We start from the raw sequence: 16771 nt of genomic DNA on the forward strand, positions 1-16771 counted from the left end.
ATTCCAGAAGGCAGGAATCAAACGTGCAAAGATCTAGAGGTGAGGAAACAGCATAGAGAGGAGCAACCACTTGTTACTGGGGTCTGGTGCCAGGGCAGAGCCAGCAGCAGGAAACCCGCGCATCAGAATTGACTGTACCTGCTGATCAGGGCCCACCCTGTCCAAGGCAGTGTGGCAAGAGCATTACTGTCTGTTAGCATCTGACCTAATGCTGCTCTCAACTGCAGGAAGGAAGGGAGGAAACAAAGTATTCCCATTTTACAAATGAGGAAACTGAGGACCTAGGTAACACGCCTAAGGCCACAGAGCAAGCAAGTGGTGGACTCGGGTACTGATGCAAGTGGTCTAAGCTCTTGCACAGCTGCCTAAAGAGCTTGGTGGGCTTGATTTTCATTGCCACAGGGAGCTCTAGAAATGTTTAAAGAGGGCGGTAGCATGGCCAGGTCTGAGTTTCAGGTGGATCCCTCAGGCACAACCTGGAGGAAGGGCTATGGATATAGCAAGCATAAAGGCCAGAGAAGAGGTGACTGTGGCGTCCAGGGAACAGAGGCCAAGGCTGAAGCAAGACAGGTACAGGGGGGAGGGCTTCAGGAGGTAGAGTCCTCAGCCCAGGGTCTATAGGTGTCCTTGAGGCCCTGCAGTGACAGCCCCTCCCTGCCACTCGTACCCAGGCCAGAGGGATGCCCACGAAGCCTTCCTGCCAGGTACACTGGCTCCCAGCTGTCTGTCCAGGCTCCAATACAAGTGCAGGGGCCAAAGCCTGGGGGTTGGGGATGCCCCACTGCCGGAGAGACATGAAGCAGCCGCTGCATTCTGGAGGTTGTCCCAGCCTCAGAATCACGGGGAGCTCAGGGCACCACACAGGCCTGTCCTGGGCAGCCGAGCTGTGCCTGACTCCGCCCTGTCCAGGAGGACCCTGGGGGACAGGGTGAGGCCCCTGGAGGGTCCCTGCAGTGGGAGGCAGCCTGGCGAGCTGCTGGTACTCTCTTCCAGTTCCGGACCTTCGACCCCTGCAAGCAGCTGTGGTGTAGCCACCCTGACAACCCCTACTTTTGCAAGACCAAGAAGGGCCCTCCCCTGGACGGGACCATGTGTGCACCTGGCAAGGTGAGTCGGAGCAGAGGGCAGGCCGTGTGATATGCACGGGCTCCAGGGACAGGCACTGCAGCACGGGTGGGGAGAGGCCTGGGGCCTTCTCAGGGGACCCTGCCTCCTTTCTCATAATGCTGCATACGTGACATCCCAGACTCTCTGCACCCCTCTACTTGCAACACACTAGTTTTTCTTTCAGAGCAAACCTGGTGTCCCACAGCTCCTCTCTGTGCTTCAAGAGGAGCTTGGGAACCCCCTCATCTGAGGAGCAGTTTCAGGGTTCCCACAGCCTTCTTTCCCCCCATGGACACTGTGAGTGAGTGGGTCACCTCACTTTAAGGCCAGCATTGGAGGCTGTTGGCCACCGGGTCCCAAGGCTCAGCATTAGGCTTCGCCTTTCCATCCCTGTGGCCTCCGTGTATGCCCCCTGATGGGCACATTGTCCCTTGAGGCAGCTCCATGGCTGCTCCTGGCACCTGCCAGCCACCCAGACCCACTCCTCATCCTCCAGCAGCTTGACAAAAGGTGGGCTTTTCTCACCATGTCTTTTCAGCCAAAACTCTGGGCTTGATTCCCATAGGCTCATATAAGATCGCGTGCCTGCTCTTCAGTCAGTCGCTTGCTGCGGGCTAGCTTATGTAGGTGAGCCTAAACCTGCATGACCACCCACGAAGCCCCAGACCTGAGTGGGGAGTGCAAGGGGTGCACATCAGCACGCGGGCCCCAACATCAGGCCCCCCAAGTCAAGGCCCCCAGGCCATCTGGGCATGAGGTTCTTCCACGCAGGTCTAAAATTCTGGCTAATTTTAGTTCCTGATAGACCTTAAAGATAGAGGTTCCCAGGCTCACCCCTGCAGATTTTGGTTTGAGATGAGGATGGGGAATTGTGTTGGTTTTTGTTTTTTTATCTTTTAAACTATGGTGAAATTTGTACAACATAATATTTGCCATTTTAACCGCGTTATACAATTCAGTGACTTCTCAGTATATTCAGTGTCTTGCAGCCATATCATTAGGTAGTTCTAGAACTTCTTCATCACTACAAAAGGGGAGCCTATTAAGCAGTGACTCCCTGCTCCCCTCCTGTCTCCTGCCCCCTGGACCACTAATCTGCCCTTCTGTCTCTGTGGATTTGCCCATTCTGGAATTCTAGAGGAGCAGAATCAGACAGTATATAGCCTTTTGTGTTTTTAAGGTTCATCCACTGTAGCACATATCAGTGTTTTTTTCCTTTTGATGGTTGAGTAATATTCCACTGTGTGGCTAGATGATAGTTTGTTTATATGTTCACCCACTGATGGACACTTGGGTTGTTTCCAACTTTTGGTGCTTGTGAATAGTGCTGCTGTGAACATCTGTGTACAAATTTTTGTTTGAAGATCTGGGAATTGGTATTTTTCAGGGTGAGCCTAGGTGATTGAGCCGTGCCCCCAGACTCCATGAACCGTTAGAAGTTGGAGGTGAGATGTTGTTAGTAATGTGCCAGGGACCTCATAAAGCCAGAACTGACCATATAGCCCTCCTCCCCACAGAAGTTCAATGGAGGGCACAGGGGCTTGGAAGCATTTGCCACAGCTCCTGTGACAAGCTCAGTAGACACTGAACTAGGGACTGAGCCTAGCTCAGCATGGCTTCTCACCCCACCCTCGGTCCTCACTTTCGGCCATTCCACCCTGCATAGGCAGAAGGCAGATGGAGCAGGAGTCTGGCCTGAACAAGTGTAACCACCAAGGGATCCCAGCCACTGGGAGAAGGTGGGCCAGGAAATGCCTGCATTTCTGGAATGCCAATTGCCCTCCCTTCTCTTGTGGGGCGGGGAGGGGGCAGTCTGGTGAGGAAGGTGCACAGATATAGCCAGAGTGCTTCTTACAGAAACCACTGACCTGGCCATTGCCCTTCATTCATTTTTTTTTAAATTTCTTCATTCATTCTTTTTGGTGGCATGATCCTTTATTCATTTAGCCCAGTAAATACAATTATATTTTATTTGTTAAAGAGTAGAGCTTTGCTGAATGTGTTTGGGGGCAGAGCTGGGGCTGGGCTCAGCCTGCCCTGGTTCCCAAGAGCACAGAGTGAAAGCTGTCCCACATCAGGAATTCTTGGTGTGTGAAGCTGTGGGTGGAGAGGCAGGGGGAGAAGCATGGGCACTTTCTGGGGGCTTATCAGACTCCTCTGCCTCTGTGTGTTTGTTATCATTTAATATGCTACTCATCACTGTGTGATTTAATACTTGGGAGGCAGCCATCCCTTACCTTTCCCTTTCCAGAAAGAAAAGCCACAAGGGCAAGGAGAGAAGGGAGTGAGGATGGAACAGGAATGAAGGACTCCTCAGGGATGAAGGCTATGATGAGTCAGCTGCCCTCCGGGGGGCCCCCAGTAGGGGGTGACAGAGTTCAGGCTCAGGACACAGTGTGGCGACCTGGGATCCTTATCGTGCATACTCTCCAGCAGCTCATCCCAAGCGCATTGTCCCCTCTTGTCCTCCCCAGCCAGATTGTTCTCCTTCTTACTCAGTTTCATGTATTATCCACCATCTCCCAAAGAGAGCAATCCGTATCTATATTCCACACACAGGGATGACCTGGAGAGAGCACACACAAGAACCACCTGCCCTCCACTTTTTGGTTTCATGCTCGTTTGCTGTCTGGCCCTGGGTCAGACACAGTGGGGGCCAGGTAGGCAGGGGAGGTCTGCGACACCTTTGGGGTTCAGGGCCCCATGCCTCAGAGAGATGAAGCAGAGAGGATCAGGGTGGTGAGGAAAGAGCAAGAGCCGGTGGTGCAGAGCTCTCCCATGAGATCAAGAGATGGGTTTGGCTGAGAGAGGAGAGGGGAGCATGTTGCCCTTGGACAGAGAAGTGGGTAGTAGGCCTGAGCATCAAGCTGCTTGGTCATCTCACATCCGTATTTATTCATCCATTCACATCCATCACATGTGTCCGCCTCCTCTGCCTCCTTCCGACCTCACCATCTGTGAGGGTTAGCCATGAGCATGAAGAGACAGCTGTTACATGGCAGTGAGGATGGGGCCAGGGAGTGGCCTGTCAGGGAACTCAAGCTTCCCTGTCACTGACCCCACTGAAGCCGCAAAGGTAGGGAGAAGTGAGATGAGAAGTCCAGGTGGGAGATGATACAGAGCAGGAGCCTGGGGAGGAAGGCCAGTGAGGGCAGATGAGATGGGGAAGGGTGGTGCTTTAAAATACAGCATATTAATATAAAATTTGAGGTGGAGTGAGACCAACAGACCAGAAGATGATTGCCAGTGAAAAAACAGTTTCTCACAGATCCCGAAAGGAAGGGCTACAAGGTGCCACGTGTGGAAGCACCAGGATGGGTCAGGGGGCAAAAGGTGGGGGCGACTGTGCAGAAGGGGAGGTGGGTGGACAGATGGGGTAACTGGGTGATAAACATTAAGGAGGGGCGCATGATGAGATGACACTGGGTGTTGTATGTTGACAAATTGAATTTAAATTAAAATTTTTTTTTTAAAAAAAGGGAACAGGCGACCCAGGATAAGCAGGCTTAGAATTGGCCAATGTTACACATATAATATCAGTGGGCTGTGGGCCAGAGGGACTGCCCTTAGTCCTCTGGTGCCTGCCTCTGGGGTGATTCCGGCAGGGAATGCTGGCCTTGAGAATGACAGTCTGACAGAGGAAACCCTGGATTGGTTGGTTTGCATTTAAAAATCACACTACTGTATGAGTTGTTTACTATTACTCTAGAGATTGGCTAATCCTGGGAGGGGCAGGCACTTTAGGGTCTTTAGGTGTCAAAGCATTAGAATCCAGAAAACAAAAGACATAGTGACCCCACATGGCTCTCCAGGAGGCCATGGTGATAGCCAGCTTCTGTCTCTCCCTGTTCAGTTTGCTGGCGACAGGCATGCCCAGGATACTGTGGAGCAGGGTCAGGTCCAGCACAGGGGGCACTCCCAGGTGCCTCTGCTCTGCAGGCCAGGCTGGTGGGCTCACACAGGGTCAGGGCAGAGGGTGTCATGCAGGCCCAGGGAGGAGGTCAAAAATGACTCCTGCCTCAGTGTATCTGTTGGCAGGAAAGAGTCCCCCATTTGCTCTCACATTTGCATGTGGCATCTTGGGGAAGTGATACCCACCCTCAGTTTTCGCGAATTCCATTTCAGAAACACGTGCCCCATGTAAATGCCCTGCAATGCTCCTGTATAAAGCTTCCTATTTCCCTGCATAGTTGAGAACTGGCAGGCAGACATAGTGACAGGGATAGCTCAGAATCTGTACCTGGGAGTTCGAGCCCTGGGTGTCCTTCCTCACATGGGACCTTGAGCCATCCTTTCTCCCTCCAGCAGGTCACCTAAGTAAGTGTCCAAGTCACTTATCCTCACAGCTCCCTGCTCGGGACACGCTGGTGGGTGGAGGAAGGTTGAGGATCTCAGTGGTTCAGAAATGCTAAACATGCACTTCTCTGAAACAGGGCAGTCCTGCCTCAAAGGCTTTCAGACAACCCAGCAGAATTCCTAGCCTGCTGAGGTGCGTCAGCGCGCTCATGGTACTTATCCCATGAGGCAGCCCATCAGCCTGTTGTGGTCTCAGAATTCACTCAGGAGAAGCAACTTTATGCTTTTAAATGTTCAAGCCTCTCTGTTGCATGGAATATTTGTAGGCATTTAAACTTATGTTTATAAAGCATTTTAAAAACATTACACATGTTTGTAAAAAATAATAACCCTAGGGCGCCTGGGTGGCTCAGTTGGTTAAGCGTCTGCCTTTGGCTCAGGTCATGATCACCAGGGTCCTGGAATCAAGTCCCATGTTGGGCTGTCTGCTCAGTGGGGAGCCTGCTTCTCACTCTGCCTCCTGCTCCCCCTGCTTGTGTTCTCTCACTCTCTCTCTCTCTGTCAAATAAATAAGCAACATATTTAAAAAAATAAAAAAATAAAAATCAGCCATTCAGGAAGAAATAAACCAAAATATTGGAAGGGTGGCTTCTGGGTGGTGGATTTAAGGGTGAGTTTCCCTTCTTTTCGTCTTGCTTGGTGTTTTCTACAATGCATGTGTATTGCCTCTGCTCATTTGGACCTGAGCCTGTGGAGGAGGTGGTCCTCCTCACACTGTGGGCGTGTGGGATGTCAGAACCCAGCTCCCTATTTCCAGACTTGGGACCGATGTGTCCAACAGGGACAAGGAGACCACTGTCTGGCCTCCTCCATTCCTCCTGGTCCTTGGTTCCCTTGACCAGCAGTGACATGGAGGTTGGGTCCCAATCCTAGCCTTCAGAGATGCAGGAGCGCTCACTCTCCGGTGTCTTAATCAGTTCGGGCTGCTGTCAAAAAAATGCTACAGACTGGGAGCTTAAACAGCAGATATTTATTTCTTACAGCTCTGAAGGCTGGAAGTCTGAGATCAGGGTGCCAGCATGTTTGGGTTCTGGTGAGGGTTGCAGAATCCTCTTTCTCACATCTTCTTAAAAAGGCACCAATCTTAAAAGAGGTTTTACCCTCATGACCCATCACCCCCCAAAGACCTCCACATTCTAATACCATCACATTGGTGCTTAGGCTTTCACATATGGGTTTTGGGAGGACACATTCATTCTTACCTGGGCCTTCTTCCTTGCCTTGTACCACCAGCTAGGGGGCCAGCAGCCAGCATTTCTGTAGGTTCTTCGCCTCCCTTCCATGGTTAAGTGAGGGGCACTGTGGGGTGAGAGATGAGGTAACCATGGCCTGGAAGGACATGACCAGTGTCACCAGTGGCCTGCATGCAGCCAGGCCTGCCTGACCCCAGGCTTGCCAGCTGTGTAACAGCCTTATGATGATGGAGCCATTGGCCACTTGCCCAGAGCCCAGAAAGGGGAATCCAGAGAGTGGCAGCCTCTGTCACACCTCACAAGGGCTCACACTGGTGTGAAGGCAGGACTGGGAGTCCCTGGGTGGGTTAAGGAAGGGCAAGAGGTCTGTGTCAGGAAGAAGGAAGGAAGGAAGGAAGGAAGGAAGGAAGGAAGGAAGGAAGGAGCAAATAGGGAGGAAAGAAGTGAGGCAGCCTCCCGAAGAGAGTTGTACACAGGGATAGGGGAGGCAGGAAAGGGCCCTTCTGAGAGATGAGATCCAGGACAGATGCCTGGCAGTGACTTGGGCATGGAGGTGGCATCATGGCTCCCTTGGAATGGATTCTGAGACAAAGATCCGATTGCAGCCATCTTTCTGGGGAGCGCTTACAGGAGGATCACCATCTATGGGGAGAATGAGGCATCAAACAGCAATATGGCCACAATATGGGTGTCAGGAGACCCTACCCAAAGCTCTGGGCTGGCAGAGCTCTGAAGCTATGCCCAGCCTTGACCAGTAGTTGGTTATGCCTGTCCCCAGGAAAGAGGCATGACTCTGGGACAGGAAGCACACTTTGGCTGTGCATGTCCTAAAGAGGGACTCAGTTGTGAGCATGAGCAACCAACACACTTCTTGGCTAGGGGGAGTGAGAACCTGAGCCTGGAGGGGGATTTCTTCTGGCATCCACTGCACTGGATGTGGGGGAAGGAAGTGGGGTGATGGGTTTCCTGAGCAGAGGCATTCCCAAAAGCAGGGAGGAAAGACAGTGTGGTCTGTTCAGAGAGCAGTCAGCAGCCAGGCACCTGGCATGGTGGTGGGAGATGAAGCAGGAGGGGTGAGTAGGGAGCTGGTCATACAGGGCCTTTGATACCAGGCTAAGGAGCTAGTCTGAATCCTACAGCGTGGGACCCTGCAGAAGGTTTTGAGGAGGAACAGAGGTAAATTTATCATGAAGCTTAGGATATATAAACTCCGGGCTTCTCACTTCCACAGGGCCCCTTTCAGGACCCCTCCTGTGTTCACATGGTCATGTGTTTTCATAAATTTTGCAAAAGTATATTTTAACCATAAGATCTAGCCAATTAAGATCACTTCTCTTTTCACTCCCTCTCCCCTTCCAACATACTTCTTTCACTGGCATTAGAGTGGCAATAGGTGCTTTGTGGCTTTGGCTAAGGAGAAATTGCATTTAAGGTCTACTTATTGGCTTATTTACATGGTCTCAGTATCTTTCATGTACAGCTAAGTTACTGTAGTTGTCCAGGGGTAGGAATAATGTCCAGAGGCATTCCTACCACCGCCTCGCCAACTCATTCAGCGTCACTGTGGAGTATGTGCTGTGTGTCCCCTCTGATCATTGGACAAAAGGAGCCTCAGCTGGACCTAAGGTCACTACAGCTTCCATACTGACGATAGTTTGTTTGCTTTTGGGGGTCTGTCTTGCAGATGGGCTCCTTTAAACACAGATCCTACTTGGACGTCTCTTTAAAAAGGCTAAGTGTAACCAGATGGCCTGCTTGTTAAAAAGCTGTCCACGCCTCACAACATATGTACTACAAAATATAAAGGTGCTAAAATAAAATCCCAAAGACCAGGAGAGAAATCTGAGTGCAAATGGGATGCAAAAAGTTTATTTGAAATGTTGATGAAGCTTGAATATGCCAGTTTAACTGCAATTTTGAAAGTTGTTCTGGAAGGCTTCAATAAAATAAGAGAAATGACAGGCTTCTGATTCAAATAGATGGATAAAAGTACCTTCTTCTGTCATTTTCAAAATTATGTATTGAAGAAAATTCAGATAAAAATTAATAGAAAATGAAAGGGAAAATGGAGTAAAGAAATCAGGAGAAGTAACACCGAAGTCAGAAACTTAATTGTAATAAGAAAAGGGGGATCCCTGGGTGGCGCAGTGGTTTAGTGCCTGCCTTTGGCCCAGGGCGTGATCCTGGAGACCCGGGATCGAATCCCACATCGGGCTCCCGGTGCATGGAGCCTGCTTCTCCCTCTGCCTGTGTCTCTGCCTCTCTCTCTCTCTCTCTCTCTCTGTGACTATCATAAAAAAAAATAAAAATAAAAAATAAAAAATAAAAAAAGTAATAAGAAAAGGTCTCAGATCAAACCCCAAAGCAGCCATTCATTAGGAGGAAAAGGTAAATATCATAGGGAAGTAACAGGTTCTTGAAATATTTGACAATCCAGTTAATGAAGGGGAGTGAATCTGATGAACACATGGGAGAAGCATTTAAACTTCTTCCTGACTTGACATGAAATGTTGACAACATGAAAGACAATCCAAAGCTCAGAATGTTGCCCCTACAATAGTCAATAGCAACTTACTGAATGTTACATTTAAAATCAGGCTCTAACCAAGAAAACTTGAAATGCCCTGACATCCACATCAGGAAACAGACTAGATAGCAGTTTCTCCAGATTTGATTATGTGAAAGTTCCTATGACACCACCAATACCTTCTCTAAATTGCCAATTATTTAAAAAAGAAAATATGTCCCTCAACATGCTAGAGCCAGAGTTAGCAAGCTGTCACACACAGACCTAGGCCACCTGCCACCTGGCTCCCCGCTCCCCAACACCTTTACTAAGATGTGATTCACATTTAAAATTGCCCATTTAGGGGTGCCTGGGTGGTTCAGTCAGTTAAGCGTCTGCCTTCAGCTTAGGTCATGAACCTGGGATTCTGGGATCAAGCCCCCGTGTCAGGCTCTCTGCTCAGTGGCGAGTTTGCTTCTCCCTCTCCCCCTGCTTGTCTTCTCTCTCTCTCTCTCTGTCTCTCTCTCTCTCAAATAAATAAAATCTAAAAAAATAAAATTGTCCATTTGAAGTGTACAATTCGGTGGTTTTCAGTATATTCACAGAGTTGTGCAACTATCACAACACTCAAATTTTAGAACATTTTGGTCACTCCAGGAAGAAGTGCCATACCCATTAGCATTCTCCCTGGTTCATTCTCTCCCCTCAACCCCTGACCAGTCCTGAGCAATCACTAATCTACTTGCTGTGTCTGTAGATTTGCTTCTTCTGGACATTTCTTATCAATGGAATTGTATAATATGTGTCCTTTGTGTCTGGCTTTATTTAATCAGCATAATGTTTTCAAAATTCTTCTGTGTTATAGCACATGTCAGTACTCTCTTCCTTTTAGTGGCTGAATAATAATCCATTGTAAAGATATACTGTGTTTTATTTATCCATTTATCAGTTGATGGTCATCTGAATTGTTTCTTCTTTTCAGCTGTTACGAGAAATGCTGCTGTAAACATTCCTGTGCAAGTTATGGGTGGATGTGTCACTTTTCTTGGATATGTACCTAGGAGTGGAATTACTGAATCTTACGGTAGCTCTGTGTTCACATTTTGAGAAACTGCCAAACTCCTTGCCAAAGCAGCTGTACCTTTTTTACATTCCAACTAGCACTGTATGAGGGTTCTAATTTCTTTATATCCTCTCCCAAACTTGTTATCATCTGTATTTTTATTGTAACCATCCCAGGGGGTAGGAAGTGTCATCTCATTATGGTTTTGATTGGCATTTCCCTAATGACCTGTGATGTTGAGCATCTTTTCATCATGTGCTTAGTGGTGATTCACACACACATGTGTGATATATAAGATATATATGTACCTTGGGGGGGTAAATGTCTATTCATATCCTTTGCATATTTTTAATTGAGTTATTTATCTTTTTATTATTGATCTATAGGAGTTCTTTATATATATTTGTATCCCAATAAGGGATGCGCAAAATGGTTTGTGACCTTTTTTTTTCTGTTTTGTGGTTTGTCTTGTCAGTTTCACGACAGTATCATTTTATGCACAAAAGGTTTTAATTTTAGTAAGATCCAGTTTATCTATATGTTTTTTTCTTTTGTTGCCCGTGCTTTTGGTATTGTATCTAAGAAACCATTGCCATTAGGTCAAGAAGATATATTTCTGTACTGTATTCTGAGGCTAGCCCTTACATTTAGGTTTATGATCCATTTTCAGTTGACTTTTGTGCATGGTGTGAGGTAGGTGTCTGACCTCATCCTTTTGCATGTGGACATCCATTGTTGAAGAGACTTTCTTTCTTTCTTTCTTTCTTTCTTTCTTTCTTTCTTTCTTTCTTTTTTTTTTTTGACTGTTCTCTTTCTGTTGAATCATATCATCTTGTTACCCTTGTTGGAAACCAGCTGACCACATGTAAGGGTTCATTTCTGACTCTGCATTCTTTGCCATCAATAGATTTGTCTATCCTTATGACAGAGCCACATTGTCTTGATTACTGTAGTTTTGTGTTAGACTTTAAAGTGGGGAAGTGCAAGTTGTCTTACTTTTTCTTTTTCAAAATTTATTTGGCTATTCAGTCCTTTGACCTGTCAGAATGGCTAGAACCCAAGACAAGAAATAACAAGTGTTGGCAAGGATGTCTGTATTTTAAGAGCAGTTTTTCAATTTCTGCAAAACTCCAGCTGGGATTTTGAAAGGATTACATTGAATCTAGAGTATCAATATATTAACAATATGAACCATAAATACAAGATATCTTTCTTTTTATTTGGACATTTAATTTATTTCAACAGTATTTTTTAGTTTTTAAGGTGCATGTTTTATACTTCCTTTGTTCAATTTATTACTAAGGTTTTTTTCTTCTTTTTGATGCTATTGTAGATAGATTCTTAATTTCACTTCCACTGTATTATAGGATAAACTCTTCATAGAAATACAATTGGTTTTTCTGTATTGATCTTGTGCCCTGCAATCTCACTCAGTTTCTTTATTAGATCTAATAGCTTTTTAGTGGATTCTTTAGGAGTTTCTATATGTAAAATCGTGTCACCTGCAAACAGAGATAGTTTTACTTCTTCCTTTTCAAACTGGATGCCTTTTATTTCTTTTTTTTTTTTGGGGGGGGGCTACTTTTCCTGGCCAGAACTTCCAGTACAATGTTGACTTTGTTCTTGATCATAGGGGGAAATCATTCATTCCTTCATCATTAAGTATGATATTAGCTACAGGTAGTTCTTCAATGTCCTTTATCAGATTGAGAAAGTTCTCTTCTATTCCTTGTCGTGTGTGTGTGTGTGTGTGTGTGTGTGTGTGTGCATGTGCACATGCACGCCTGTGTTTTCAGGAAAGGATGTTGGTGATTGCCAGATTTCATTTTTTGAGTCTCGAGGCAATCATACAGTCTGTTATTTATTTTGTTAATATGGTTTATTACATTGCTTGATTTTCAGATATTAAACCTGGCACTCCTGGGATAACCTGGTTGTGGTATATAATCTTTTCATATGGGTTAGATTTGGTATGCTAGGATTTTGTTGAAGATTTTTGTGTATTTTCATAAGAGATATTGGTCTGCAGTTTTTTTTCTGGCAGTATCTCTGTCTGGTTTTAGTATCAGGGTAATACTAGCCTCATAGAATGAATTGGGGAATTTCTTTTTTCTCCCATATTTTGGAAGAGTTCATGAAGGAATGGTATCAATGTTTTTTTAAGTGTTCAGTAGAATTCACTAAGGAAGTCATCGGGGATTGGGATATTATTTGTGGGAGGTTTTTAAACACTCATTTAATCTCTTTACTTATTATAGGTCTACTCTGATTTTCCACATCTTATTAAAGTGGTTTTGGCAGTCTGTGTTTTTCTAAAAAATTGTCCATTTCCAGCACTCTTTGTTTATTTCATGTGGATTTGGATTATTATTTGGTGTCACTTGCTTTCACCTGAATAATTTCCTTTAGTATTTTCCTATGAGGCAATCAGATAGCCATAAATTCTCTGTTTTTGTTTGTGTGAGAATGTTTTTATTTTAGCTTCATTGTTCAGAGATAGTTGTATTGATTATCCTTGGTTAACACCACTGCCTCTGGCCTCCATTATTTCTGATTAAGCGACAGCTCTTGATTTTATTGGGCTTTCCTTATACACGATGAGTCTTTTTCCTCTTACTTCTTTGGACATTTTCATTGTCTTTCATTAATTTGACTATCATGTGTCTGGGTACAGATCTCTTTGCATTTATTCTACTTGGGGTTTGTTAAATTTCTTGGGTATATAGGTTAATTTTTTCCCCATCACATTTTAGAAGTTTTCAGCCATTATGTCTTTGAATATTTCCCACTCCTTTTTGTCTCCACTCTTCAGATTGCAGAATCGTGACTGATATGTATTCAAGTTTCTGGACTCTGTCTTCTGTCAACTCAGATCTACTGCTGAGCCCTGGGTGAACTTATCGTTCAGCTTTTGAACTTTTCAACTCCAGAATTTCTGTTTACATTTTTGTAGTAGTTTTTCTCTCTTTCCTGATGTTCCCTATCTGGTGAGACAATGTCCTTTCCTCTCCTTCAGTTCTTTAGACATGGCTCCCATTTGTTCTTGGAGCATATTTATAATAGCTGTTTTGAAATCTGCCTGCTAAGTTCAACATCTGGGCCTCCTCAAAGGTAATTTCTGTCACCTGCTTACTTTCCCTTGTGTGGATCACACTCTCCTGTTTCATGTCATGTCAGAAATTTTGGTGGAAACTGGGCATTGGAGACAATACATTGAAGAGACTCTGGATATTGATGCCCTGGACGTTGTTGTGCTGTTGTTTGCTTGTTTATTTGTTTAGTGACTCGGTCACATTGTTTGCATAAACTATATTTGTTTGACCTGCAGTGTGCAGCCATTGATACTGCCCACCGGAGGTCATAGCCTTGGGCCTGTGCATCCGCACCCTGACCACACAGCCCCCAACTCCCACCCCAGGACAGGGGTGTTAACCACGTTCTCTCTGTCTCTTTCTCTGACTTTCCTGGTAGGCTTTTTGGCTGTTCTGCCCCTACTGGTCACCAAATCACTAGCTGCTGATTTGGAACTCTGTTCCAAATAAAGTTGGTCCCCTTAGGGAAAGCTATGGAACTGGCTGTTCTGCCTCTGCCTCTGGGAAGACCACTGCTCCACTGCACTAGGACTAGGGTGCAGTGTGGCCCACTTCTCACAGGGTGGCATCCTGGCTACAGGTGGGTCCGTCAGTGGGGATGGTAGTCCCTACTCTTCTTGGTTTTTTCTTTTTAAGACAGGACCTCTGCCCTACAAGCAGGCCAGGGAAAGGTCTGTCCAGGTCTAGGATTCTTAGCCTGACATCTGGAGTAGAATCTTATATCTGGGGTAGAATCTTCACCCAGCAATGGGAGCCCTAGTTCTTTTGGCTCTGCTGGCTGGAATTGACTTTCTGCAAGACAGTGTTGTGAGTTGGGAGGTGCCAGTGACTTGCCCTTCCCAGGGTCAAATTGTAGCCCCAGACTGGGAGCAGGGAGGATAGATAGCTCCATTTTCTAGGCAGTAAAGCTTCTGCCCGCCCTGAGTTGGGGGTGGAGGGGGAGGTATAGGCAGGGGTTATGGCCCAAATGCCATAGACTTTCACGTTTCTTTTTTTTTTCTTTAAAGATTTTATATATTTATTTGAGAGAGAGAGAGAGAGAGAGCAAGAGCACGCACAAGCAGGGGGAGCTGCAGGCAGAGCGAGAGGAAGAAGCAGGGTCCCTGCTGAGCATGGAGCCTGACACAGGGCTCGATCCCAGGACCCTAAGATCATGACCTGAGCTGAAGGCAGATGCTTAACCCACCTGGGTGCCCCAACTTCACTCTTCTCACCAAGATTTTGTAGATATCCTTGAAAAAAATGTTCCCCCATCTGTTGTATCAACTTTAGGACAATTTCTAGATACTTTAAGTGGTTGTTTTTTAAAAATAATTTTCACCAGTTAAATGGTTATCTTACTGAGGAAGGAGTTCACCAAGCTCCTTATAGGTCCACCATAGACGTTTCCATGTGCTCTCTGTTTCTGTAAATAAAGTTTTTGGGGATACAGCCATGTTCATTCACTGATGTTGCCTGTAGCTGCATTCATGCTCCAGTGGCAGAGGTGAGTAGTTACAAAAGAGATCATGTAACCAAAATAGCTTCCGGTCCTTACAGAGAAAGTTTGCAGAGGAATGGCTGCATTATCTTTGTGTTCTCAATATGAGAAACAGACTTACAAAATGACATTCTGAAACTGGATAGCTCCCGGGGTGCCTGGAATCCACCCAGCTTCTTCGCATGTACCTGTGGCGAGGCATTACATGAGGAGGGGATGGACAAGTTTGCCATCAGAAGTGCAGGAAAAGTTGTAGCAGCTGGCTAATTTGAAAAAAAAAAGAAATCATTGTACTCTGCTTTTGGTTGTGTGCACAGTATTGGTCCATTGTTAAATTTTTAACTTTTTGTGATGTATTTTCTTGTTCTAAATCAATATTCCATTTTATATCTAATGTGTTATATTTTGTAATCTCCTTCCTAAAGCTGTGCTAAGTTGTATGAGTGTCCTCCCCGTGGGAGGCTGGGGAGCAGTGTGACCAGATTCAAGTGGTAGGTCTGTGTTCCCTGAGTGCCAATGTTCTGCTCCCTGGGTTCATGAATGCTTACCATGTCAGCTTGCCACCTGACCTTCATGTCCATTATATTTCCTTTAAACGTAAATGGGTAAGTCCTGTATGTCTCGGAAGTCACTGGCCTGACCTGCCAGGTGGTTCTTTATGAATGCTGCTTCTTTATGAATGTGGCTTCACCTGGAGACACGGTGTGGGGTGCAGGGCAGCCTCTGGCTGAAGGGACAGCAGGCTGGACAAGACGTGGAGGATGGCGGGTCGCCAGGTTGGTGGTCAGGGGGAGCAGGCAGGCCAGCACCTCTCTGGACCTCTCAACGGGGCTCTGAATGCCTAGGGGAAGTGCAGCCTTCTCTCCCAGAGCCTCCAGGGCTGAGCACACATCAAGGGAACTGCAGGCTGAAGAGTATGGGGCATCTGAGTGGCCCTGGAACAGTGAGTCATAGGAGTGACCTTCTGTCTTTCAGCATTGCTTTAAAGGACACTGCATCTGGCTGACGCCTGACATCCTCAAGCGGGATGGCAACTGGGGTGCTTGGAGTCCATTCGGCTCCTGCTCACGCACCTGTGGCACAGGTGTAAAGTTCCGGACCCGCCAGTGTGACAACCCACAGTGAGTTGGGCCCACTGTTTCCCACCTTCCTGCATGGTAGCTGAGGTCCCTTAGGCCCCTCGCTGTCCCCTCGCTGGCTGGCGCTATCCTGCTGGGCCTCCGTGGCTGTATACCACTTCTGGAGAGGATGCTAGCACAGAAGACGCGTTCCTGAGAGGAAGCAGAGACTCAGAGAGGCAAGGATCTTGCCTCAGGTCACATAGCCTGCTGAGGCAGAGCCAGTCCTGAGGCTTGGAAACATCTCCTGGGCCGCTGGCCTGGAGCCGTTCCCCCCGACCTGGCCTGCACCCTGCTCTAGACATTAACTTGCTCTGCCCTTCTTGGTCAAGGGCGTGGAAGACAGAAGGTGTGGCAAAGATGGGGAAATGTGAGTAAGGAGGAGGGCCTTCTTGGGCTCCTGGATGCTGGGAAGCTAAGCAGGGGAACAGCTGTGTGCAGTCAGTCAAGAGGCAGGGGCAGTGACCTGCCGCCCGGGGTGTGTATGGTAGAGATCGCCTAAGGAGGCTGCCCCCATGCCTGCTGGGCTCCCATGCCCAGCCATGCTCCCCCTCCTGCCTCCCATGGGGGCCCAAAGCCCTGTGCTGTGCTGTTCTTCCCTGGTTTCCTTTAATCCCCCCATTCTACCCCACCCTGTGACTATCTCTCAGGTCTGTGCCGCGGCCAGTCCTGCCCCTTGCGTCACTCAGCGCAGTGCCCATGGAAAGGGAGGGCGTGCAGTCAGAGCACCTGGGCCCTGGGCCTCTGCAGCTCTGTGTGACTCAGGTGCATCAGCAAGTCCCCCGGGGTCTCAGGCAGGCTACCTCATGGATTTATTGTGGGTGCACGTACAGGAATGTGAACGGAACCCCCCACA

The 16771-nt window shown here is 47.2% G+C and overlaps 1 protein-coding gene across 1 annotated transcript in view; it reads left to right on the plus strand.

Annotated features, from left to right (window-relative positions):
* ADAMTS2 (ADAM metallopeptidase with thrombospondin type 1 motif 2) overlaps positions 1-16771 on the plus strand; it is a 224684-nt gene that overhangs the window by 178064 nt on the left and 29849 nt on the right. Inside the window, exons 10-11 of the mRNA XM_072840552.1 lie at positions 994-1107; positions 15773-15918. Coding sequence (XP_072696653.1) covers positions 994-1107; positions 15773-15918 — 260 coding nt within the window. The remainder of the gene's footprint in view (positions 1-993; positions 1108-15772; positions 15919-16771) is intronic.

The sequence above is a fragment of the Canis lupus genome, chromosome 10, assembly GCF_048164855.1.
Source record: "Canis lupus baileyi chromosome 10, mCanLup2.hap1, whole genome shotgun sequence".
Lineage (NCBI taxonomy): Eukaryota > Metazoa > Chordata > Mammalia > Carnivora > Canidae > Canis > Canis lupus.